Raw genomic sequence first — 27586 nt, 5'->3', positions numbered from 1 at the left:
GGCAGGTCCATTCTGACACCACAGCTGGATGAGGCTTAAAAAGGCATCTGGTCTACCCTTATGATTGCCACTTGGGTCCACCAATAGGTGATCTTATGTCCTCTGTCCGTCTGCCCTCCCAGGGCCAGCCAGCCAGCCTGTTCATTTTGACAGCTCAAATGCTGACAAAGATCTCCTGAAACTAAAGCCCCCTTCCCTGTAGGGTGCTGTTTCCATGAGCAGCTGCACAGGCAGTTATAACCCATGCTCTGGCGCTGTGCAGGTCAGCTGAAATGCTGCTCTGCAGAGATCTATGCAGGGTTCCCAGTCTCCACTTGTCAACAACCCCATTTTTATGAAGTTAGTGTTGGGATCTATCACCTCCCAGGTTCTTTGAATTTTCCTCTATCTTCACTCCAATATTCCTTATCCCCAGTTAAGGATAATTAACAGCATTTTTGTGATGTTAAATATTTAGGTTGAGGGGCTGGTGAGATGGCTCAGTGGGTAAGAGCACCCGACTGCTCTTCCGAAGGTCAGAAGTTCAAATCCCAGCAACCACATGGTGGCTCACAACCATCCGTAATGAGATCTGACTCCCTCTTCTGGTGTGTCTGAAGACAGCTACAGTGTACTTACATATAATAAATAAATAAATCTTTTAAAAAAAAAAAAAAAATATTTAGGTTGAGGTTGAACACACCTCTAATCACAGCACTTACGAACTAGAGGCCTAAGATTCATGGTAATTTCAGGGTCAGTCAGCTTGGTCAACATGGTCAACAAAGAGTAATCAAATTATAAGCTGAATTGTGGCAATGGCTAATACTAATTAGAGGACCGGAGATGTGCCTTAATTGGAAGAGTGCTTAAGTAGCACTCACAGAGCCCTAGGTTCAATCTCCAGCACTGCATAAGTCAGCGGGAACTATGGCACATGCCTATATATCCAGCATTTGGAAGTTAGAGGCAGGAGACTCAGAAGTTCAAAATCAACCTCTACCATGCTACGAGTTTAATGACACAAGGCTACATGGAACTGTCTCTCAGAAAGAAAAAAATAAAGCAATAGAGACTATGTTCGTACTAAATCTGCCAGTGCTGCCAGCTGTCTATAACTGCCCACAAAGTCTGGAGTGCAAATGGAGACCAGGACAGAGCTAGGACCACCCACCCTCCAGTGTCCCACTTCCCTTGTATTGACAAGTCCACAGCCTGCTCTCTTGCTGATACTTTCCATTTATTACTGCAGTAGACAATCCTCTCAAAGTGCAACACGAAAACTCGCTGCCACAGCCCCTGCTCTTTCCCCTCCCGCAATCCCCTGGAAATTCATTCTTGGGAGCACTGACAAGTTTTTCTCTGGATGAAAAAGTACCCCATTGCCAGTGTCACAGGGAAAATACACAAACGTGGGGAAAAAAAAAAAAAAAGGAGAAAGGCTCTTGAGAGGAGTGGTGTCTAGCAGCAACTATCGTGCTGGTCACATTGGCTCCGGCAGGCCTCTCCTGTTTGGGGAACAGATGATACCACAACCATAACTATCTGGTATCTCAGCCTACCAGAGGCCTGTGGAGTCAAAATAAATGGAGAGACTTCTCCAGCTAGCTTGAAAAGAAGTGGGTTTGGGTAAACTGAGTGTTCACTTTCCCCTTGAGCTGTTAGGCAGAGCACCTGGAAGAACACTGGGGTTAAGCTGCTGCCCAACAGTTAGAGCCCCTCTAATGAGCACACTTTGGATGGGAGGGAAAAAACCCAACTGTCAAATACTAAGACCAAGGACAGGGAAAGACAAATAGCTCTAGAAAACACAAGAGATTCAAATATCTCAACAAATGAGGTTAAAAGGGCAAACAAAACATCTAACCAGACCACTAGACCTGACACAGGCCTCACTCATAAACACATTGTACACGCGTACACACACACACAAACACACACACACACAAACACACACACACACAGACACACACACACACACACACACACACACACACACACACACACACACACACACACCAGAGAGATGCCCAAAGGAAGGCAAGTCCAAATGTCTGCTCTTTGGAAATTTCGAGGCGACAGGAGCATAGGCAAATGTGGAGGCCTCCTGCTTCATCAAGCCTCTAGAGGCAGCCTTTGCCTCCTTGACAGCCAATGATGCTCTGGTATTGCCGGGCCCTTCACAACCACCCCAGAATGCATTCTTCAGATTCCTGGAGCTTCAATCACTGTTGGACTTTCTTCTCAGATGGCTTTACCCGCGGCGGAAACACCTTCCCTCTTGGCCCCGTGTTGTTCTTTCAGGGGAGGGCATTCCCAACCAGCAGTGACTGGAAAGCTGGAAGAGTGTGATGGACACGAGGAGATGCTGTTACCTTCAGAGTAACAGCATCTTCATCTTCAGATATGCTTTAAAGAGAGGCCTTAATTTAAGGTACCGCCATCTTGGCTCACAAGAGCCCAGTTCAGAGCACTTGAAGCTGCTGCAACTGCCCATTTCTTCCTTGGTCTTGGGTACTCTTGACCTTTCTGGCCTCAGGCTCCCAAAGTCTGCTTCTCTGATGAAGACACACCTGGAGGAGCCTTCTGGGCATCGAGGGATCTGGACAATTTGTTTACATCCAGGTGTCAAGGACCAAAAGTCTTTTCCAACCACAGCTTACAGACACAGCCATCAAATGAAAGCACTCAGCAAGGCTGCCATTTCTTCAGTTATTTGTTTCAGCACTGTGGGTTCTACACACTGTTTTAATGTGGCACTAACTAGCCATTGCTTCCTCCATGACAGCCATGCAAGCCCGACAGGGCATGCTCACCACACAAGTCCTGCTCACATGGGAGGCTGGTTTCAGTCACTGCCCTCAGCCCAACCCCACACGTGGGACCTACACTATGATCTGGCTTCTCACTGAACTGCATTCTTCTCCAGCTTGTCTTAGGGGGCAGATGCCTTAGCTCTCCTCAGCAAAACCTGTGCTGCCTGGGATCACAATTTAAGTGCTTCAGTGCCCAAGAAGAAGAGTCCCATTGGAGGTGTAAGGCGCAAAGGACACAGAATCCTAGGCTGTCATCATATCTTAACACTTGTTCAAAGTGGTGGGCTTAGGGGAGAGGAACACACAATAACTTAACGGTAGAGCTGGAAGAGACATTTGATTCTCTTCAACTCTAAGCAGAGGCTGTTCCTGGATGTGCAAGCATTCATAATACTGATAACGCTCAGCTCAGACCCAGCACCGGACACATACATATGGTCGGTCATCAAGTCCTTCGCTCAGCAGGTGAGTACAGCAGGATGCCAAGAGGCATCTGGATAGTACACAGCAATAAGACAGCTGCACTCCCACACAGAACCCCACCAAAAAGTGTTTGTCTGTTACAGTCACATTTTCCCCATTCTTCCCACTTTATAAGGTCAGCAATGCTGGAAGGTGTTTAGCAGAGTCCGTCTTCCAGGAACGAGTGTAGAAGGGGAGCCCATGGTTTAGGTACACCCCTTCAGTGAACAGACAGAAGAACTGCCTGAGCCTCGCATCCAATTCAGACAAACACACAAAGAGAAAAGGATTACTGCCAGCTTGTGCGCTTTCACAATGTGATTTTTGTATTTCGAAAGCTTGAATTGTCCCTGAAAGAGAAAATGGGAGAAAATAGAGTATTCAATATATGGGCCATCTAGATATGAGCACACACATATGGGGGAGGACTTGACCAGCTCTCCAGACCCAGCCCTTCCCTGCCAGTCTAAAGCCAAACAGCAGCCTGCCTTCCAAGTCCGTGCAAAAACTTCCAGCCTGTTGCTTAGCAAGGTAAAAGGTTAGTAACTCCCCCAGTGCAGGTGAAATATTAATGCATGCACATTCTCATAGTGGTATACTGCAACCTTAAAGAGAAAAAAGGAGCTTATATGGAGACATTTCCAAGATCAATTGACAATCTGATACACAACAGCCAACCTCAGTGAAGGTGGGAGAGAAGAAAGGCTATATATGCATGTGTTTGTATATATATATAAACTTTAAGAAATGCTGAAACACACGGTTACATAAGGCAGGACAACAGGGACCCAATGGCAAGTGGGCAGGTGAAACAGGGAGGAGGAAGACATAATCAGACCGTTCAATAAACAAATCCAACCACACCCACAAGCCCCATTTAAAACAGAACTGCATCTCCAGAGTGTACCTTGGTACCCTGAATCAGAAAGTTCTTCCCTGAAAGAGGAACATGGGAACGTGGGGTACTCCCAATGTGTGTCTTATGTGCCTTCTACTGTGTGCAGGCAGCCCTGACAACCTTCCTCACACTAGAATATCTAGCCACGGCTCAGCAGGTCACACCACCTGATTCTCAAAAATCTCAAGGGTTTCCTGGCTGGGGAATTTAAGATTCAAGCAGTCTCTGTCCCAGCCCAGGGCTTTGCATTTAAATTCGCTGGGAACTCTGAAGCAAACTCATTATTCGGGTTTCTGAGGTCAATTCCCTGTTCACTGTAAAGGGTCACTGCAGTGCAGTGGTCGTAAGTGCTGACACTGCTACGTTTAACCAGGCAACTGGTCCACAGTAAATAAACACCAAAGAGGGAGGATATATCTTCAGGCAACCATATGGCCAATCAGTCCTACCTGCTACTGGCTGCTGGAAGCAAGCGACTGAGAGTTCCACAACCAGACATCAACTGTTCTGTTGCAAGAGACGGGTGAGCTGCTCTAGGGAAACTGGAGGAAACGGACATGATTGCCCACGTCCACTGGCTCTTTTCCGACACATTTGACCCTTATCAACTTTATGACCTTTGTAACTTTTTCATCTAAGGAGCTGAACACAAGGCTAACAGGCAACCGTCTTTTAAAATGGTATACAAACCTTTCAAAGGACAGCTTCCTCTGAGTGACAGAGGCCAATGAAAGATGCTATGGAATCTTAGTGGTACCACAGAGGAAAGCAAGAGGAGGTGATGTCCAGGGGTTCTTTCTTAACTCTTAGCTGGTGTGCTATGTCACTAAGTCTGCATTTCAGATGACACCTCTTCTATACACACATGCTACATACTGAAGTGACCTCACAGGAAGTTTGCTCTGCTCCATTTCTCCCTCTCAGAGCCGCATCTATGCCCAGATAAAGCTTGACTTTATCTTTCTTGTAAGAAGGATGAACAGAAAGGTGGGACAGTGATAGGACTTGTCAACTCAGGAAGAGAGGTGAAAAAGAGTCTGTCTCCTGGATAAGGTGGGTAGTGGAGGCTCTGGATCCAGCACAGCTGAGGGGCTACAAAGAGGAGTTCAGGTAAATACTGATCTGTGCTAGGGTTGGGCCAGAAATGGCTTCACTCTATGCAGGCCCATTGCAGAGTCTGCCCACTCTCCTTCAACAATCAGTATTGCTCTAGTCACTCCCCTCAGGAGCCTCTTCCTAGTAAGAACACGTAAGCAGTCCCTCCTGTCACTTGGAAGTCAATTTGCAAGATGGAAAAGGAAGAAAAGTGGGAGAGCCAGAACCCAGGAGATGCTTCCCAGGCAGTTAACAAACAGGAAAACAAAGAGCAGTGAAGGTAGGTGGCCTGCTCTGTCAGGACCGTCGGAAGCAGGTGGATGGCACAAGGACCTCCATGGCTGTGGTCCAAGGCTTTCTAGAAACAGTGAAAGTTTAGAACACTTAGTTCCAAATTTAGCCTGAGGCATGTTTTTCCCTAGACTCTCTAAGAACTACATTCAGCCAGGCCCCAGCTATACAGCAAGAAGTTAGGTGACAGGGAAAGAAAGATGGTAGGCAGGAAGTGTCAGAGGCCTTCAGTGGCTGCTTCTGCACTTCTGTCCTTTTCTTTACCTTTGCTGCAGTGATCACAGGATCTGTCTATGTGATCCTTGCTGAATTGGAACTTGCTATGTAGACATGGTTGACCTCAAACTTGGACCTCCTGCCTTAGTCCCTGAGTGCTAAGACTACAGGCGAGCACCACCACACCCATCTCTGCTTCTGCTCTTAAGCAAAACACCACCGAGAGAAAAAAGCAAAACAAAAACCAACCAATCACCTCAACAGCAAAACACCAGCAGCTAGCTGTGATGTATACGCTTAGGGTATATAGGACATATATGCTGAGTATATAGGACACCTGAGTACCCAGGCCCATAGCTCTAGGGGCAATCGGAAGAATCTTTCTGACCGTAAGTTATGTTGTCTTGAGATCCCAGAAACACTAGAGATTCCCACACAAACTGGTTCCTAAGTTCATATTCCCAGTTACCTCCGGGAAAACTGTTGTCCAAATACTCAAACAACTTTCCAATTTTCTTTGCTTCAAATCAATCACTTTTTAATTCAAGTTCTAACTTTGGAAACAAGGGTCCGAGGCAGGAATTAACTCCCTTGGGAAGAGGGACAAAGTGGTTTTCTCAGGTTGTCTTTCTCTCTGGGAGTGTCTTGTGTGCACCCGTGCTCCGTGGTGCAACATGTGACCCTGGGTCCTCAGGTGAGTGCTGGGCCACCCAAGTTTCTGCTCTGTAAAGTGGCATGGGAGAGGAGGTCACCATGGCCTATTATCCTGAGTATGCCTGCCCTTACCCCTGGCTATGAGCAGTCTAATCTGGTGAGCAGTTTTGGCTTCTTCTTCTCTCCCTGAAGATTCAGCACAACTGTAAGCTAGGTTCAAAGGGAGTGTACTTCAATCTCATCTACTAAACCACCATGACCGCTGTACTTGCCAACAACCCCTTGCTCTGCCCATGCCAACCTAGTCATCAGGTAATCAGGATCCGCTCCTTCTGACTTAGCGGTACTTTATTACAAGCCTGGTTCCATAAAGAAAGTTAAATAATAGATTATGCGAACATATAAAACATGTAACTTGGGAAAAATATTTGAAGTTTAAGATGTATGCATGTAAGGAGTTTTTATTTTTTGTGTTGAGGCAGGGTCTCATGCAGCACAAGTTAGTTTTGAGCTTGCTCTGTAAGGACAATGGCCTCCTAATCCTTGGGATTCCACCTCCCACGTGCTAGGACTATATGTATGAGCTCCCATCTTCCTCACTCTTTTACAGGGGTGTGGACAAGTGTCATACAATGTAGCCCACACTAGCTTTGAACTTCACTAATACTCCTGCCTCTGCCATATTGAGACTATAGGTGTATGCCACCCTGTCTGGCTAGAATTATTTAAATAGCAGTTTTTCTATCAAATTTCTCTACAGAACATGATCGATTGGTAGAGGGGAATCCATTCGAAGAAAGGGACAAGAAGCTAAGGTGTCCGTGCAGAAGGTGCCTACATCTTAGACCATGTCACCAAAAGCAAACCCCAAACAACAGAGGTGAAATATGAGGAGGGGCTTGCTTTCAAGCTGGGTGAGGTAACCCCCACCAATGTGGGGTGTGTGTGTGTGTGTGTCTTTTGGGTATAAATTAGAATGTTCCTCACAGACTCCTAAGCCCGTGCTTCAGGAGCACCTAAAGCAGCAAGGGCATAAAGCCCAGGAGGGCCACAGAGAGAGAAAATATACTGTGGTAATTATTAAGGACTATGACTTCTCCAAACAAGTCAACAGTATCCTGGAAGAATGTAGTGTCTGCTAAGGAAGTCATTTTAAGTTTCTATTGTAAAGACTTGCTGCAGGGCTGGAGGCAGGGGAGGACACCTAAGATTTCAACATAACTCAGGCAGGCCCTGAACTCACCGTGTAGCTCAGGCTGGTCTCAGACTCTTAGCAATCCTCCTGCCTCAGCTTTCTCATTGTTGAGAGTATTGGTATAAAGCACTACACCTGGACAAAACCTAATTTACAACAAAATCAGACTATAAAGAAGGGAGGGGGAGCGGGAGCTCTGTGTACGATCCCACCCCTCAGGAGGTGGAGGCAAGATCAGAATCAGAGGTTCAGGGTTATCTTAATCACACAATGAGCTCAAGCCTGTGCCACATGAACGCTGTCTCAATAAAACAAAATTGAGCTTAGTGGGCCAGTGCTTGCTGTATAAGCATAAAGACTTTGGTCTAAATTCCCAGAACATGTAAAAAGCCCAGCGGGGTGGTACAAGTCTGTGGTCGCCATAAGGGAGGCAGACACAGAACAAGCTCTGCAAGCTCTTGGACCAGCTAGCTTGGCATACACAGCGGTGAACTACAAAGAGACTCAGGGGGTTGGAAACACCATCCACTTTCAGGAACCCTGCAGCTGGTCACCCTAGATCACTGCAGCCCAGAGAGCACTCAGCCATGCATTCACCTGCTCCTGCTCCTCAGTGTCACCTCTTCTAGCTCATCTGAGGGCGGCAGGTCTCCTGGTCTGGAAAACCTTTACTTCCTTCCTAGTGTAGGCGGGCTTCTCAAGCAGCGACTACAGAGGCATATGGAGTGTGCGGTCTAGGAAGAGGCTCTCTCTGAGAAAAATACTGCTTCAATTTCAGCTAAACTTCTCCAAATTTCTCTGCTAGAGACAGACATGGGCCAGACACTCCCCTGATGAAGTACAAATACTCAGGCAGGCAGATGCTGGAGCTGGCCCCGCCTTCCCTGCTTTGGGGCCCATCTCTGTCATGTTGACCTGGTCTCTTATGAAGCCCTGAAATTCACCTGTCTGTTGACTGTTTCCCTGTAGCTGACAGCAAACAAGAGGCGTACCTCTCACCTAACCCATACAGAGGCCTACGGAACTGCCCTCTGGCCATAAAACATTGGCAGATGGCTTAAAAAAGGGAAGTATCTGAACTGAACAAGAAGATATGATACATATTTACTCTCATGACATGTTAGCATCTCAAGATATCTCAGATCTGTTGGTGCACGGAGCCAAGCGGGAACGTAGAAGCATGAGGTCTGGTGACCTTTAAGGGGTTAACCATGAGACATAGTTTGGAACTCATGGTTCCCTGAGGTGCAATGCTGGCAGAGGCAAGGCTGGAGGCAAATGGGAAGAGGGCATCCCCTTGGGGAGAGGGTTCCTATAGCTGAGAGGTATGTCATGGGGTTACAGAGAAGGTAGACAAGGCCCTACCCTGAGTGTGAGAGACAGAGGGGGAGCGTCCGATCAGCGGCCGCTGCTGTTCACCAGGCCATGAAACTCCTCCCAGGCCCTGGTAAACCAGAGACAAAAACAACAGCACATTCAGATCAAACGCTTAGAACAGAGCAGACACCATCACCCCACCTCCCACCTCGATCCCTCCATGCTGACTGGAAACAGGAGCTGAGTCAAGAGTGAGGGCCAGCAGGCTTTCTTCTTAGATGGCAGGTAGTTGTCGTTTTCAGCTTGTTTTACTTAGGAAGTCTAGCCTTCACTACTCCCTTGAGTACTTCCCAGTGCTCCTTCAACAGCAGCGAAGGCGCGGTCACTGAAGTCAGAGTCGAAGCTCAGCCATGTCCACAAATACTTCCATCTTGCTTCAGCAAGTGGCAACAGTTCTTGCCTTTGCTGCACTGGGTTTGGGAACCAGGTAGCAGAAACCATTTCTTCACCAGGCCTGAGCCTCAGGGTACAGCCAAGGATCCACCAGCATTATGTTGTCTAAAGATGCAACCCAGCAATATGTCATCTTCTCTGCTTTTACCTTTCCAAGACTCTAGCTTTTTTAAACTCAAGATGGTAAATACCTAAGATTCTACCTGCTTCTGAAAGCACCTGGGTAAGTCTTATCTTTAGATTTAAGATGTGTGGGCCCTGGCAGCTAGCATTTTCAGTTAACAGAGCTCATTACAGCTTCCATGCTGCTTACCATAAATGTGAGGAACACAACTCAGAACTACGACTAGGAAGCAGCTAGGGGTGTGAGAGCACGCACGCATGCACTCACAGCTCAGCCAGTGTCCCACAAACAGGCCTCCGTGCTGCTGTATGAAGGAGAAAATCAGATTCCTCCAGGGGTCCAGAAGCTCTCAGAACCCTAACTTCTCTCGCCTTTTTGCCCTACCCACTTTTCAGTTTGAAAGCAGTGACTCTCCTGGGCACTGTGTATCAAACTTAATGGTGGCCTAGAACTTGCTCTGTAGACCAGACTGGCCTCAAACCCACAAACATCTGCTTGCCTCTGCTTTCTTAGTGCTGGGATTAAAGGCTTACACTACAGGCCAGGCAATTACTCTCTTCTTGGCTTAAGGTAGCAACAGCACTGAGTGACAACACACCCCGCCTCTCACTACACATTTGATATTTTAGTACTAAAGTAGATTTCATTACCAGGCACTCTAGGTAGGCTTTCTTCTTCAAAGGTGGCACACACCTTTAATCTTAGTACTTGGGAAACACAGGAACATAGTGAATTCCAGGATGGCCAAGACTACACTGGGAGACCACGTCTCAAAATCAAGTAAGATTATTAATAAAGGACTAGGCAATGTACGTTATATATGCTATTCTATAGAATAGCAGCTTTTTTATTTTATTTTTTTTAATTTTCAGAAAAGCTACTATTTTATGACAAATGGCTCACAGGAAAACCTAAGACTGTTAAAGAAGTATGCCAGAACTTGTCAATTCCCGAGCTCTTTCTGGAGACACAGTGATGAGCTGTTCTCTGGCTCCTAAGGGATGCGGGAGGCGGCTTCCCTCTTTACTCTCAATGAAGACAAGTAAAAATCCAACACTTGGACAATGACCTGGGAACCTAACAGCAAGATTTAATTTCTACTTTAAGTAACTAAGAGGTCAACAAGGTCACACAGCAGGGTTGAAGTCCATCTCATTTATCCCTTTGTTTCCAGAAGGGCCAGTCCCTACTAACTCTGCCTAACAATGGTTCATTGGGTGAAGACCCGGAAGGCTGAAGAGGTTCCTCTAGTACACGACACACTAAACTGACTTCCTATTTTCTATGCTTAGACATGAAGATTCTGGGTCTGGAAATTTCCTTGCATGGATTCAGGGAAATAAAGCACGTGGCCGTGAGCAATGGTGCACCCACTCCTGTCCTCAGAGGCCAGCCAGGTGTGAATGTCTAGTCACTGTCCCTCCACTCGGCAGCCCAAGCACATCAGGTAACTTCAAAATGCTCTTCTTTTAAAGAGGAAGTTATCCTAAAAATTGCCTTATGATTTGAGTGTCTAGAAACGAACACACCAGAGATGAACAAAGCCCACTGAGAATTCTGAGGAGATTCCAGTGACAGCAAGAAAGACTCTTTAAGGTCCACTGATCCTATCTCACCAGATCTCATTTGTTTGTAATTCCCTGCTTTCTAATCTCCACCCAAAGCCTACAGGCACCAGTGCCTTGCTCTCAGCCAGCCCTCACTAGAAAGGGGTTTAGCCACCTGCTAGTCTGGGTATATATAGCACACAATGCAAGGTCAGACAGCTCTAAGTTTAAAGTGGCCCAGGACCACCAGGTTATGACTGAACTAAGGCAGTGAATGAGCTGGCCCTCATCTGTATATTAAAGTTCAATGTTGAAATACAATGATAGCTAGACCAGGTGAAGGAAGACTCCACAATTTGGCCTCTCTCTTCCCTTCTTCCTTACGCTCTGCAGAGAACTCCCATCAGCTTCTCCAGCACTGTGCTCCATTATGGGAAGAGGGTCCTTTTGCCATCCCAGGCCAGATGCAATTTTCTCACAACAGTGCTGTCTGTGTTAACTGCCTTTGTGGCAGCAGTACCCTAGTGGTCCCAGAATTCTGTCTGTGGTAGGAGTCCCCCCCCCCCCCCCCCCAAGTAGAGGATGCTGTGAGCCATTTGATGTAAGGACCCAAACCTATGAAAACTCAAATCTGCTTTATTCAGAGGAGCCACAAGCTGGGCATGAGAGCTGGCATGGTGGCTCACACCTCTAATCCCAGCAGTCTGAGGTGAAGTTGGGGGCCAGTGAGGACTACATGGCAAGTTCCAGAGCTGTGACCTGATACAAACAAGTGAATAAGCTTTATCTTTCTTAGGGACAGGTAGCAACACAAGGACCAAGCAAAGTGGCCTCTTTGTGGGGCAACAGCTACTTCTTGGTTCATCCAGGTGTGCTGTAGGAAATGGCAACAGGCAGGGTGACCAGGGAAGGCTGGAAAGACGGACAGGTGAAGAACACTAGAAACTGGGCTGAAACAGCAAGCTGGAGGAATGCTTGAGTGAAGCTCAACCACTCCTCAAACCATGCCCTTGCTTATTAGCAGCCCTGATCTCCAGAGTACTTGGGAAACCATCATTACTGCTGGCTCTTCCTCAAGTCTCAGTAGATGCTGTTCACTGGCTCAAATAAAACCCACAAGAAGCAGACCCAGGCAGGAGCATCACTGACATCTCACACATAGCTGGGATCTGAAGGGGATCTCAGCTCAGTCTGCTGCTGATACTCTCTAGCTCTGGAACGTGCCATCGAGCTTGCTGATGCAGCTACGATGCATGTGTACCTCCCAGTGAAAGATAAGGCAGAAGGCCCAAGAAAGCCAACATCTGACAGGCTTTCTGCAGTTTAGCAAATTTCTTTTCTAGACATGTTAGAATGTGATAAAGCAGTAATGACGTAAGTACCCCCAGGATACCTAGCCTAAGGTCTCATTGTGTTTTGTGGACTCCTGGGCACACAACTAGGGCTAAGTCAGCCAGCTAGAGTTAAGGAGTGTGCTGCTGTCAGATTGGACGAAGCACTCTAGAAAAGTCAACCTTGCAGTTACCTTCCATTCAGACAACCCAGGGTTCACAAAAATGCTTTTTAATTTTTAGTTTTGGGGATGGCTAACAAAGCTTGTTGAAACTCTCCATGCAGGTTAATGGTCTAAAAGCCAAGCTGCCCGCACATATAAGCCAAAGCCATAGTACTCACAAGGGTAGCACATGTACATTCAGATTACCTCACAGGCGACTGCACACCCCCACCCCAAGATGAAGGCACCTCTCACCCTAGAGCCTGGCACAGTAACCCTGGGCTAGAAAGAATGAAGGGCTCTCACCAAGCAAGACTACCAAAGAGGAAGACAATCTACTCTGCAAGGAAACGGAGGAGGTTGCCAAGCAGCTTTGGCACCAGAGAGAATACCCCATTAGCACAAAGCAAAAAAGTATGTATGTGCGGCCACAGACAGACAGAAGCAGGGCTTAGTTCCAAGCAAGAGACTTCTATGAACTAAAGGCAAATGGAAGTTAGCAAAGAAAAGCCAAGGATACCCCTTTCCAACCTTAAGAGACTTTCAAGCTGGACCTGAACTCAGCCGCCACTCTGGGCCAGCCATTGGTCTAACTGGATGGAAACTAGTACACTTGAGCACCAGGCAGTTGGGTCTTGAGTTAGACGTCACCTCATTATTTAATGTCAGACCACAACAGTCCCGGAATAAAGTACCATGTGACTACACAATGGGCTTGTGGCTATGAAGTTGTGTTCCCTGAATGGCCCTGCATGGAGAAGTCTGTGTGCCATCCCTTGAAAATGGTGACAGTCAATCCAGAGGCCACATCTTGATGCACCATAAAGAGCAAGAGCATGAGACAAGCTGGTTTAGCACCATTTATTTGTGATCTCAGCTGTTGTAGTAGTTGCTGCTGTCAGCCTGTTCTCAAAGGATAACATGCTCTTCCGTTCCTCTTGTCCAGGACAGAAGGGTCTTCCAGGTGGCACGCCAACAGAACAAGAGACTCCGATGATGCCAGCTTCAATGATGGTGCCATCCAGAGAGGGAGAGGGTCATGGCACATTCAATCGCGGCTTCCAGAGGTTTTGAAAAAGGAGCCTTTGGGGGCCCAGCCTGCCTGGCATTCTAGTGGAAGTGCAAAAGGTAGCTCATTGGGAGAGGAAAGAGAGTGGGGAGCAAGGGAAAGTAGCATCTGGGTCTTGAGGAGGGTGCTACGGCTGCAGGGCAGGAGTCCCAGAGGCTCCTAGGTCCTGGAAGGATCTGTTTATGGGACTTTACAAGTCAAGATGAACTGTCTCCAGGTATCAGAAAGGGAGAACAGTGGGGAGTGAATGGAAACTATCCTTTCCCTTTCCTAACCAGGTTAAATGGGAATCCAGCAAACAAGAATCCTAGGGAAAGATGTAGACCTTATGAGCTTAGACTAAACCTAGCAGGAGGGCAGACACTATCTCTGTCCTGCAGCAGAGTGTAAGACAGACCTGCTCTAAGAAAAACAGTACTGACACATGACTACTGAGACAAGCAACCAGGGCCACAGATGGCAAATGAGTGCTGGTGGCTCCAGGGAGTCAGAGCCATCTGACATAGGACCAATGCCCATGGCAGTACTCCCAGTCAAAAACTGGCACCTAGCTGGTGTAAGTGAACTCCACCACGACATCATATGTGAACACGTGGGAAAGAGTCTCACAGAGTCTGCCTGCTGATGACAACCACCGTCTGACTATTAGTCTTGAATAGGAATGGCAGGATGATGATATTGTACTAATGATGACAACAATGATACTTGGTCCTGTAAGTGTTCTTGCTCTGAGGACCTTCAGTTATTAAGATTAAAACAACCTAACCACAACCTTACTATTTATTTCTGGACTCCCATCTTATAGCTGGAGACACTGAGGCAGAGTTGTAGAGACTTGCCAAAGGCACATACTGGCTCAGGGCCACAGGAGACAATAAACATAAAGAGACCTGACTCCAGATGGCTGGCTTTCCTTCCACCTATGAGACAGTCTGGAAGCCACTCCCACAACTTATTCATAATGACCTGATCTCATCTGTCACTGTCCCTGAAGGAGAAGCCCTCACCAGTGATTATTGATATGGAGAGCACTCACTGTCTTCAGTGGGATACAAAGCTGCTTTTTCCTGTGTCTCTACCCTCCCTTCTCCTCTCTCACAATCTACAGTACTTCACCTAGACTCCAGATCTATACATACAAAGTAAAGTCACCACTCATAAAAAGAAGTCACTTTCCCAAGACAAAGAGTACAGACTAAAGCTAACAGGTTAAACAGACATGCAAAGGTGGGGTCAGGGTGGGCAGGGAAGAGGATTTTATTGTTCAGTAATTGTCTTTTAAAACAGCCAAGAGAAACTTCTGAAAGAGCTTTGTCTTTCATTTTAAAATAGTGGTTAGCATAAGAAAGACAAGACAGCCTATAGAAAAGAAACCAGCCCAGGTAGGAAAACTGGGTTTCTGCAGAAGGGCCCTTTGCGCCATAGCACCTTGGTAGATCCTTGGAGCCTCACTAACAGGAACTTCAAGTGGCCAAAGCCCTGGAGGGGGCTGGTATGTCCCTATGTCACAAGTCAGTGTCATATATGACAATATTCATCTGGGCCCAACTATGGAGCTACTCCTGCTAAGCTCAGGGACCTGTCCCCCCCAAGCCCCCCAACACGTACTTGATGCTGTCGGTGTGAGTTTTGTATTCCATAATGGTGTTGGGAGGTAGGTTAAGCACGCGCCGAAGAGTATCCCGGATTCGGGCTGTAGTTGCTTGGTCGCTGGCAGTCTTATTCCATATAGAAATAATGTCCTCCTAAGGGAGGAACAGAGTGAATTATCAAACCAACCAGAAGTAGCAAAGACAACAGCGGCAACACAAGAAAGAGCACTGGCCTAGACTGACTTACCTGAAAGCGGACAGAGACCACAGCCCCGCAGATCTCCTCCCCAACCATGAATTGCTCCCCGAGCATAGCCAGGATGAGATTCTCCCAGCAGCGGGAAGCTAAGCCCTTCCGGAGTCGAATGATCCACTTGCCCCCATTTTTATTTGCATCATCCTATAGAAAGACAGAAAGCATCAAGGTTAAACTACTGGTCCACAATGTCATCTTTGAATACCAAAGAATACTTCTGAAGACCAGTGAAGTCTGGCCACTTTCCAATTTGACATTATTTCAATGTTAAGGAGAGAAGAAACAGGGAACAAAAAAAAGCAAGAAAAAAAGGCAGGCATCCTTGATTTAAATAATTTTTTAAAAGGACTAAATAGATCTTTTAAAAGAATCCACTTTTATCTGAATTATTTCAGGAATCACAGTGAAATGGTATATATTTCAAACACAGACCATAATCACCTTTTGCTAAAATCTGACTGTCACTAAGTACCAAGTACACAGGTAGAAGCTCAGATCGTAGCACAGGCACAATGGAGTAGAGATACACAACAAATTAATTACAGCCACACAGCCTAATGAGTACTACTGTAAGCATGCACACAGGATGGTGAGAGCATAGGGCAGAAACCTCCAAGGGAACACTTAAGCTGGGCCTGAGGGAAACATGTAATACGTAAAGCAGAAGGATGCTAAGGGCATGGGAGGAACAGGTCTCACTGAGCCAGGAGGAAGGGAAGATTTTTCACATTTTCTAGAACAGTTATTTTTTTTTCTTAGAAAAATGCTCTGGCCCTGGAGTAGAAGTGTTGTTCCAGAATGCAGTCAAGTAACAGCTCTTCAAAGAGATCACAGAGCTCGCTTCCAGACTCCTGGTCTTCTAGAGTTTTTTTCTTGCCACTTTAATCCTCTATCTACTAAGCAAAAGCATTGCACATACATATGCACACAGACTTGTTCTAAGGGAACCAGGGCATTTAAAGAAAACTTTTACTGCTATAATAGCACCATTTGAATGACAGCATCTAAGATGGTTTGAGTAAGAATGGCCCTTAAAGGCTCATATATTTGAATTCATAGTCACCAGGAAGTAGCTCTATTTTAAAGAATTAGAAAGATTAAGAGGTGTGCTCTTGCTAGGGCAAGTAGGTCACTGGGGGTGGATTCTGAGGTTTAAAATTTAAAAGTCCAGGGTCTCATCCTTTGCCTATAAATCCAGACACTCATCTGCTGTCCCAGCACCACGTCTGCCTGCATGCCATTATGCTACCCACCATGATGACAATGGACTAAATATTTGAAATTAAAAGCAAGCCCCAACTAAATGCTTTCTCTCTTAACAGTCACCTTGGTCATGGTGCCTCTTATAGCAATACAACAGTGACTAAGAAAAGCCATAAGCCATGAACACATACAATTGCATCAAATAGTGTTACAGCTTTGAGAGAAAACTTCAAAAGTCTTTTAACCCTGGCAGAATTTAAAATTAAATTTAAAGCAAATAGATAAAGAAAAATGAGTCTGCTCCTAAAAGCAGCTAGAGACACCAGTCCTTACCTCCCACATAGGTTTAATCCCTTCTTTGAAGAGATGAAAGTCACTGTGGCCTGTCAGGTCCCCAGGACGTACCATGTGGCTGTAAAACTTCCAGAACTGCTCCACCTGTAGAAAGAAGAGCCAAGGGTACAAGGACTTTAATCTCTTCTTTGAATGCACACAAAGCTGTATTACTGAGAACAGAAACATGGGAGACACCCTGCCTCAGGTACCTTCTTTAGGGGATACATTTTCATTTGGAGCAGGGTAGAAAGAAGACTATCATATAGGGTTTTTATTTATTTAAGACAAGGTCTCTTGTAGCCCAGACTGGTCTTGAACTGACCTACCTCCTGCCTCTACCTCCCAAGCTTGCACTACCATGCCTGACTAATACAGTTTAATCAAAGAAAAACAAAACAAGACAAAATAAAACACAACGCACAACACTTTCAATACAAGGATAAACTGGGCGGGAGAGCTGACTCAGGGCCAAGTACTCTGGTTTAACTTCCAGAGGACCCAGATTCATTTCCTAGCACTCATGTGGCAGCTCACTACCATCTGTGAGTGACAGTTCCAGGGGATCCAATACCTTCTTCAGACTATGCACACTGTACACATGTGATGCAGATATACATTCAGCCAAACACTAATACAGATAAAATATTTAAAATCTAAAAAAACAGTTTATGAAAACTGCTGGCCTCCATTAGCAGCTTGAGGTGGCAAAGGAGGCCACGCTGACAAGTACCACCTCTCATGTAATAACAGCGCCAGCTCTTTGCACAACTGAAAACTTTTTATACTGAGGGATGTCAGGAAACACAAGGCCTCACATGTATATACTTGTAGAGCCAAATCTAATTTTCTTATTTTGTTTAGATAGGGCCTCACACTATAGCCCAGGCTGAACTAGATCTAGAGTTTCTACCCCTCCTCTCAGCTGGAAAGATTATGTCTCTTCTTTATTTACCTTGAACGTAAGAAAACTAGATTTATAGTTTTCTTTCAAATATGTTTATATACTTATAATCCCAGTATTCAGGAGCTAGGGGACATGGATCACCCAGATGGAGTTACATAGTGAGACCTTGCATAGAAAACAAACAAAAACAACAACAACCAAACAAAAAGCCCAGAGGCTGGAAATCCAGATAGCTTAGGGGTTGAAAGGACTTGCTGCTCTTCCCAGAGGACCTGAGTTCGGTTCCCAGCACTCACACTGGGTGGCTCACAACTGCCTATAACTATAACATCTGGGGATCTAATATCCTCTTTTGGCTTCTGGGTGGTGGTGGTAGTGGTGGTGGTGGGAGGGCACATGCGCACATGCACACAAATAAATAAAAAGAAACAACCATTAAACTTTGAAAGATGTCTTATTATTTTAAAGATTTATCTTATCTTTAATTATGTGTATCTATCTGTGTCTATGTGCACATGCCCACAAGGCCAAAAGATATCAGATTCCTGGGAGCTGGCACTGCAGGAAGTCATGAGCTACCTGGGAATCTGCAAGAGCAGCATTCTAGTGCCAGGAATGTGGATTATGGCTCAAGGAAGCTGAGGCAAAAGAATCACAAGTTCTGAGCCAGGCTGAGATCTAGCAAGCCCCTGTTGCAAAACAAACACGATCACAATCTGGGCTGGTCCTTGGCTCTGTGCTGAGTGGATCCTTTCTTGAATTCAAGATGAGAACATGAGCTGCAATGGCTTTAGAGGTCCTCTCTGGGCCTCTACTCCATGTCAGGAAATATTACTTGTGGCTTACAGTGCAAGTTTTGGAAAGACATCTGTTGGGAGGCAGAGGCAGGCGGATTTCTGAGTTCGAGGCCAGCCTGGTCTACAGAGTGAGTTCCAGGACAGCCAGGGCTACACAGAGAAACCCTGTCTCGGAAAAACAAACAACAACAAAAAAAAGCCATCTGAGGGGGCTGAGGAGATGACTCAATGGTCAGGAGCATTTGCTATGCTTCCAGACGGCTGGAGTTTGATTCCCAGCACCCACAGCAGAAGGCTCATAACCACCTTAACTCCAGCTCTAGGGAACCCAATATCCTCTTCTGGTCTCTGAGATACCCACAAGCACGTATGCATATATACCCAAACATGTAAACAAAAGTGAAAAATAAACCTTTAGGCCAGATAATAGTGGCGGAAGCAGGAAGACCTTGGTGAGTTCAAGGCCAGCCTAGTCTATAATAGTGACTTCTAGGCCAGCATAATGAGAGTGTTTCTAAAAAGGTAAGGAAGGGGAGGGTGTAGTGGGAGGGAAAAGAAGAAAAGAAACTTTGAAAAACAAAACACTGGAACTACAGCTTTGGATTTGAAGAGCCTCACGTTATCATTATTCTCCGGAAGGGATTTAGTATCACAGGCCCTTCCTTCCTTCTTTCTATTTTTCCTTTAAGGTTTTTCAACAAGACAGGGTTTCTTGAGTAGCTCTAGTTGTATACCTGGAAGCCTTGAACTCAAGAGATCCAACTGCTTCCACTACAGACCATTTCCTAATGCCATGAATTATGACAGCAGACTTCAGGCTCTATTTTGAATACTGAGAGTGCTGATGGCAAACCTCTTAATGTTATAAGGGGGGGGGGGGGATGTAACTTAACAGAACCCTGAAATGCCTTTCCCAGCTCCTTCTCTGATCCTAATGTTTAACCAATTGTTCCTAACATAAAGGCTGCAATGCAACTGTACTTGGAAACTGGTCTAACATTCTCACATAGTAGACAACCAAAACTGATGGCTTGTGTGTTAGCTCACATCTATAATCCCAGCACTTAAGACAGAACTGTGGCAAGATCCAGACCAGCCTCGTATTACACAGCAAAAACTGTCAGAAAACCAATTCTGCACAGAGACTAAACATGTCTATCGCATATAGGGGTGCAGGAAAACCTTTGGTCAACAAGACAATACTGGTGTTAATTGCACTCAGGGTCTCCACATTTACAAATGTAGTAAAGAGACAGGAGGGAAGGTAAGGGTGGGCTGGGGTGAGGAGCCTGAACAACTGTATTGATGGCAGCCACAAAAATAATTTTATCAGAATCCAATTTTATGAGGACAGATAATATAAACAATGAAACTGTCTCTCTTATGACTCTCTGTATATAAAGATTCAATAAATATCTGCTACAATAAAAATAAAAATCCTCAAACCAAACCCCTTTTAATTTTTGTATATGCCTTTCTGATCAGAGCTACCATTCCCACACATAAATTACCTGCACATACCTATGGATGTCTAACAACTGACCTAAGGACTGAACAAACATGACCTTGGGGAAACAGCTCAGCCAAGTAAAGAAACTAGAGTGTTTAGTAGGTTACTAGGAAAGGAGCTACACAGCAACAGAAATGCTGGTAGGAGCACCAGACCAAGGGATGTTTCAGCAAACAACTAAGTACTCACAGAGGCAAAGGTGCCAATCTGCTTGATGTTCTGCTCATAGCTCTGCGAGCTGGTGGGACGGCCAGGGGTTCTCCTCGAGTACCAAAAGGTGTAGTTGTACTGCAGGGGATGCTCTGCTGGTCCAGGGACAACAGCCTGGGAAGTGCAGAAGGAACATTAGCTCACAGTCACAGCAAACTTGTACTTCATTGTCACAATGCTGAGAGGCCATTTTATTGGATTGTTTATATTATGTTCACATTTATATACTTTATTTGTGTATGTATACATGCACACATGCATTCGTGCACATGGGTGCTTGCAGAGGCCAGAGGAGGGTTTGTGAGCTATCTGGCATGGGTGCAGAGGATCAAACTCTGGTCCTCTGGAAGAATAGCAATGCTCTTAACTACTAAGTCACTTCTTCAGCACCTTGATTTTTAAAATTATGCTTATTACTATCATGCATGTGTATGACAGACAGAATGTGAGAGCATGTATGCTATGGTGTGTAGCTCAAAGGAGAACATTCAGAGAGCTGGCTCTTCCCTTTTCACTGTGGGATCTGAGGATTGAACTTAATCATCAGGCCTGTGCCTGATGAGCCATTTCTCTGATTCCTAATAAACATTTTACAGTGCCACTCCTACCAGATGTGGTGGCACAATCTTTATCCTAGTACTGGGAGGCTGAGACAGAAAACTGTCAGAGATCATCTTCATTATCAGACTGAGTTCCCGGCTAGTCAGGGCTACACAACCAGACTGTGGATTTTTGTTTTTGTTTTTTTTTAAAGTGTATTTCTTTATCACCTTCACAACTGAAAATAATACCATAATTTCAATTATTTGCAACCTTCTGAAGTCTGCTCACACAGTATACTCTTTGCTAGTTAGCTGATTCTAAGTTGCTGTAACACAACTTTCTGCCTTTCTCATAACACGATGGGTATTCATTATCTCAACATATGCCCACTCCAGTACCACCTCCCCAACATCCACTACTAAAGACTGGCATACTAAGGATTTCACTGTGACATTTCCACACATCTCTACCAGGCTTTGACCACACCCAGTGACCCATGTCCTCCTCCTTTTTACCCTCTTGCTCCCTCTCCATACCTTTCCTCTTTCTTCAGTGCTAGGGATTGAACTCAAGGCCTTATACTATATATACCACTCACAGAGTGACATCCTAGTCCCTGATCTTCTTGTGTATGGGTTTGAGAGTGTGCACAAGAGCACAGGGATGAGAAGTCTGTCCAGCCCCCTCAACCTTGTTTTAAGAACAATCAGAGATTCCAAAAGAGGGAATCTGCTATAGAGAGACTCCATGAGATAACCAAGGCTCACTACACCTGTATCATCACCCCAAACATACCTTCCTCTTGCCACTGCTCTGGCTCTTGTCTCGGTCTGTTTTTTCCTTCTCACCATCTTTCTGTGTGCTGTTTTCTTCATTCTGATCATGGTCTCCACTGTCATCATCTTTTAAGCTACATAGGAAAGCAAAATAATGTCATTCCATGACTAAACTATTTGAGTTACCTAACAAAGCCACAAGGTCATAGCCCAAGTCACTTGAATCCCAGGCCTGTGAGGCATATCTGAAAGGCAAAAGGAAAAGCAAACCAGGAATATTAAATAAAAAACTATTAAAAAAAACTATTAAACTAGCTACCCCATGAACTCTAGCGAACAGCTTTCTGTTTTCCAACAGCATAACAAAGCAGTTAAAGAGATGTTTTTTGTTATCAAAGACAAACTCGTAATGAGAATTTCTGGACAAATAATTCCCCTGACATCTGAAAGTTAAACTTGCCCATCTGTATACTGCTCCTTCCCATCTCTCTCCTAGCTGTCCTCACTCCACACCTTAGGCCATTATCCTTCTCCAGTCAAATAGGTCATCATCAGTCTATAAGCAGGTCTGATGTCAGTCTCTCTTCTCCATCCATCCTCTACACTTTCTAGGTGTGAGTCTGTTATTGAACCTGCAACCTTAAGATGCTCCACTGCCAACTTCCTAATTACCTATCCTCTAGAGTAGCACACAACACAAAGTGCTTTTCACAAAAATTTAGAAATTGTGTCTCCTCTCCAACAACTCTTCCCACTGGCAAACACCTCGCTTCTAGCTCAAGGTGCAAATCCTTCCTGCCTGTTTCTTCTTCAAGACATTGAGGTTTCTTTAGAGCAATATCATACTTCATCTCAGTATCACTGACACCCAAAACAAGATGACACAGAATAAAGGCTAAATGAAAACAAAAGGAGGCGTGGATATGTTGTCTCATAAGTAGAGTCAAACATGAAACCACCTATGACCCACCAGATGCAGACAAAAACAAGCATGTTAGTGCACAAAGATAAAAGTGCATTTGCTCAATCTGCTCAGCTTGCTCAGAGGGTAAGGGCTCTTGTGCCCAAGCTTGCAGACTGAGTTCAACCACGGGAACCTACACACTGGAATCTTTAATACCTAATGTATAAAATACACCTATAAATAATAGGATGAATAAGTCATGTGTTGGGGTACCTGCTCTGCCTAACAGGCAGCCATACTGCAAGAGATACTCATGTAGCCATTCCCTGTGATACAGATCTCCCCATCCCCACCCTGGTCAAGACCCAACTAGGTAAGGCATAGGAGCAAAGGGTAGTCTGGTCTGCCTAGTAACCTAGGCCTCAGAACCTTTTTTCAAAATAAAGAATTCTCTCTCTACATTGATTTCATCCAAGAGAGCAAAGACCAAGAATTTAGAAGCTAGGCCAGCTTTAGGGTCCATGAAAGAATCAAGACTCGGAGCAAAAGGAATAGGCAATCCAGAAAGAGAAAGGTGTTGGAACTGATGAGCAAGCAGAGCTGGACACTGCCATCTGTCTGCTGCTCAGAGGTATCACCAGTGCTTAGTAAACTTCCTTTCCCTTGGTTAAACTTGTTTTGCTTGGTTTCCTTTTCAAGTCGAGCCTGCCTTGGACACAAGACCCATGGATTAAAAATTACCAACATTTACCAAGCAGCTCACCGGGTACCAGAGTACCTGTCCTCCAAGAACTGAGGAGAGATAAGGTATACAAAGGCTCAACTAGGTGCAAAGGGCCATTCTGTTAGCATGTCTACAAACATTCCCTGCCTGTTCCCAATGAACCCCTTCCACCCTGCTGTGTCCATTCATTTGAACAAGAATATCTCATGGATTTTTCTACTGCTTCAGTCTCATCTAGGGACACAAGCCCTTTTGTTTTCTCTTCAGCTCCTAATTCCTACTACAGCCTCTAAAGTCACTTTACTAGAGTTTGGTTGAAGAAGGACAGTCACCTAGGACTTCTCATTTTTGCCAGCCCAAGAAAAGTGTTCTATTCCTTTCTTTTCTAGTGGTTTTCTTTTAGACACTACTAGGAAACAAAAAGAAAACAAAAACAGTTAAGGCAGAGAAGAAACAATGCTATTATCATTTTGAAGCCATCTCAGACTCCTTTCTAAGCCAGCAAATAGGAACCTCAATGGACTTCATTTTGTCTTTTTACGCCCTGACCTTTATTTTAGTTTTGGCTGTGCTGGTAATAAAATCCAGCACCTCCTTCACAGAAGGCAAGGACTCTACCAATAAACATTGCTTTCTCTCTCCTGCCCCCCCCTTCCCTTTCTCTCACATCTTATGAAAAGAGGTCTCTCTATGTAGCCATGGCTGTCCTGGAACTCACTATGTATACCAGGCAGGCACTAAACTCAGAGCTTCGTCTACCTGGGATTTTAAGAGTGTGTGCCCCCATACCTAGGCTGCTTTCATCTCCTCTCTGCACATAAGCAGAGACCTAAGCAAAGGCAGGCCTGCTTTTCAGAATCGGTTCTTCCTGGCTTAAAGCAGCAGCACTCTGCAGGCTAACCTATCCAATTCATGTTCAGACTAAGTGACACTTGGGTTAGCTTTCCAAGTTCCTGTCCAGGTAATTCCCAACACCGTCCGAACTAGGCAAATTCTGTGCAGGGAGGAACTTTAATTTTCCACTCTTATCTCTAGCAACACACACGAACATAAAACAAACATGTTTAAGGGATGGATCTCCAAACATCAAATTAGGTAGTTTAGAAACACTTAAAAATAGGCCAAAAGCTAATGACAGAAAGAGAACCATATAAAATAGGAACCAAATCAAGGCTGGCCTTCCAAAACCCAGGACCTGAAAACCAAGTTTATCACAGTTGGGGCTGTACTTCTTGAGAGGGCATCTTAGAGTTTCACATGTTAATAACATGAAAGGCAATGAGACCTTACCACTTGTTGAGTCTAATGACCACCCTTTAAAGCTATTAGCAGCTTTGGTCACACTTAGAGGCAGAGCCCACATATTAAAGGAGGTTAGAGGGCCTCTTTAATCTGTGTCCATCAGATCATACTACTGCACTCACTGGAGACTACGCTTTGAGAATGATTCTGGAAAATTCTGGGGAGATGTTATAAAGAGTACAGACTCCAAATAAGGAGCAACATTCTACAAACTGCAGGGTTTTCACAAGAAAATCTGAAATGACAAAACCAAAACCAGGGACAAGGGTACCATTTTAATTGCTAATTTCAAATAAAAGCAAGCTTTTATTTTTGTCCTTTATTGCAAAGTTAGAAGACAGGTGGGGTTGAAGAGATAACTCAACAGTTAAAAGTACTAACCGCTCTTCCAAGTCCTAAGTTCAATGTGAGCAATCACATGGTAGCTCACAACCATGTGTAATGAGATCTAATGGCCTCTTCTGGTATGTCTGAGGACAGTGACAGTGTCTCATATACAAAATAAATAATTGAAAAAAAGAAGAAGAAGGAGGAAGAGGGCATTAAAAGACCCTACTCTTTACAACAGCTCATAGTTATAAACAATTAAACCACCCAGCAAATGTTGATAAAGACACTTGAACAAAGTAGAAGAGTGAGCCTGAGCTGGCCCTTTAGGCTATCTTGCACTAGTTACTTAACCTTGAAAAGCCTCATTTTCCTTAACTATCAGAAAACATGCCAAGATCTCTTTTGCAGAGTTATTAGGAAGAAGCTAGTGGGAAATAGAGAGGAATATAATACATGCAATAGGGACTTGGGGGACAGCTAGAAGAAAAAAAGCGAGCTAGAGAGGGACCACAGCGAGTCCAGTGGGGGCAGGGAAGAAGGAGAACAAAGTAATGGCCTGAGTATGAAGGTGTCCTAATAGAACCTGCTACTTTCTATGCTAACCTAAAAAGTTAGGAAACAAATCCACAGGGATGCCTCTGGGTGGCTGCAGTGGCTAGACTAAGAATGACCACCATAGGCTCATATATTTGAATGCTTAGTCACCAGGGAGCAGAACTGCTAGGAAGGATTAGGAGGTGTGTGGCCTTGTTAGTTAAATAAATAAGTAAAAAAGAAAAAGAAAAAACTTGTCATAAGAGTTGCCCGGCCGGGCAGTGGTGACACACACCTTTAATCCCAGCACTCGGGAGGCAGAGGCAGGCGGATTTCTCTGAGTTCAAGGCCAGCCTGGTCTACAGAGTGAGTTCCAGGACAGCCAGGGCTACACAGAGAAACCCTGTCTCAGACCCCACCCCCACCCCCCAAAAACAACAACAACAAAAAAACAGTTGCCTGGTCATGGCATCTCTTCAACAGCAACAGAACAGTGACGACGACAGTGGCCAACATAACCATCCTTATTCAAGACAGGCAACCTAAAAACTATCTTCTTAGGATGCAGTTTGATTTGTTCCAATAGGAGAAGAAGGGAGGAAGGGCTGCAGGTATGAAGCTAGGTATTGCAGGGCCTATGACAGGAGACCAATGGATCTCTATCCTGCTGGACTCTGCTAATAAGCAAGGTGGAGAAGACATCAGGTCTTTTCTCAAGAAGCAGAGCTCACTCAGCCACCATGAAAACCTAAGGAAGAGCTGGCTGTACAACTGGAATCCCCATCCCAGTACTTCCTGAGTCTGCACCTCTGAACTCACTGTATTGAAAACCTGCAGCTTCACCACCTATCAGTGAGTCCACTTTCCCTTCACAGCTCATGCTCAGCATTTTACACAGTACCTCTAAGTATTGCAGAGCGTGATGTGGTCCTTCCGGTCCTAACCACTACAGAGGTGAGATCGATGGCTCAGACTGGAGGACTTTTGTACTGTCAAACAGCTGGTGGGCTTAAAACTAAAAATGTAGGCCTTTGAATGATAAACCAGATTTGATCACTACAAACCATAGAGAGGAGGGAGCACTGCAATCTACCCAGGGATACAATTCTTGTGAAACACTAACTTAAGTGGGGCTAGATGAAAACGAAAATTACTTTTAAATGCTAAAAGATTTAATCGTTAGGAGGGGAATGTTCTCACCCCCCCATCCCCCACCCCAACACATATTTCTTCTCTGTACTTCCCAACTGTTCGCTGCGGGAATTGGAGATGAATGCAGGGGTGGGCAGCCACTAAGAGTTGAAAGACAGGGACGGGGTGGGGGATGAAGGGAGGGTGGTGGTCGGGGAGGAAGCAGGAAGAATCTCAGATGAAAAGCATTCCGTACTCGAGAGGCCACAGTACTCAGCGCGGCTGCCCCATTACCTCATCGCAGCTGCCCAACTCTACGACACGGGCTCTGTTACCGTCCCCGCTTGCAGAAGACAAAATCGAGGCTCGGAAGGGAGAGGTGACCTTCCCAGGACGCCGAGCGAGTGCGGGAGGGAAGCCGCGTTCAGAGAGAAGGCAGCAAGGCTGCGGAAACACCCGAAGCGCTGAGGTCCCGCCCCTCCACGCCGCCGGCAGCCCGCACCCACCAGGGCGGGGCGTCCGAAAATCTCCTTCCGGGCGGCGCGGCCTCCCCTCCCCCGGCCCGTGCCGCGCCGGGGTCCAGCGGCTCAGGGGTCCCGGCGACCTCGGCCGCGCTCTCCCGGCCCCGTCGGGCCCGCGGGCGCAGGAAGGCTCGGGCTGCGGCGGCCCGGGAGCGAGCGGCTCGGCTGAGGGCGCGCCCGGCCCCGGCGGGAGCGGTCCCGGGGGACGGTTGGGGGAAGGGGCCCCGGGGTCGGCCACGCGCCACTCACGCGTCGAACTTGTTGTTCATCCTCTTGCCGCCGCTGTCGCCACTGCCTCACGGAGTGACTTCCGCTCTACCGGGTCCCATCGCTAAGGGCCCGGCTACTTCCGGTTGGCTGGCGAGGCGCTCAGCGGAACGTCAGTGCTCAGGCCTTGGGCGG

The 27586-nt window shown here is 45.9% G+C and overlaps 1 protein-coding gene across 9 annotated transcripts; it reads right to left on the bottom strand.

Annotated features, from left to right (window-relative positions):
• Positions 1-964: 964 nt before the first annotated feature.
• Positions 965-27542, bottom strand: Eif4e2 (eukaryotic translation initiation factor 4E member 2). 9 transcript variants are annotated; one of them, NM_001347083.1, is made up of 8 exons: positions 27434-27542; positions 21758-21872; positions 20399-20533; positions 16996-17100; positions 15451-15603; positions 15220-15356; positions 8972-9050; positions 965-3607 (listed from the first exon to the last, which is right to left on the bottom strand). In NM_001347083.1, exons 1-7 carry the CDS (start codon positions 27451-27453, stop codon positions 9005-9007), a joined length of 711 nt encoding a protein of 236 aa, NP_001334012.1. In that variant the 5' UTR covers positions 27454-27542; the 3' UTR covers positions 965-3607; positions 8972-9004. The 9 variants fall into 9 exon arrangements, with proteins under 9 accessions (NP_001334012.1, NP_075803.2, XP_030110605.1 ...); XM_030254745.1 differs by having other exon boundaries at positions 1199-3607; positions 26958-27509; NM_023314.3 differs by lacking the exon at positions 8972-9050 and having other exon boundaries at positions 27434-27539.
• Positions 27543-27586: the final 44 nt, after the last annotated feature.

Source organism: Mus musculus, chromosome 1 (genome assembly GCF_000001635.26).
Source record: "Mus musculus strain C57BL/6J chromosome 1, GRCm38.p6 C57BL/6J".
NCBI lineage: Eukaryota > Metazoa > Chordata > Mammalia > Rodentia > Muridae > Mus > Mus musculus.
The sequence above is the reverse complement of the archived record's forward strand: the minus strand, read 5'-3'. Positions and strand labels throughout refer to the sequence as shown.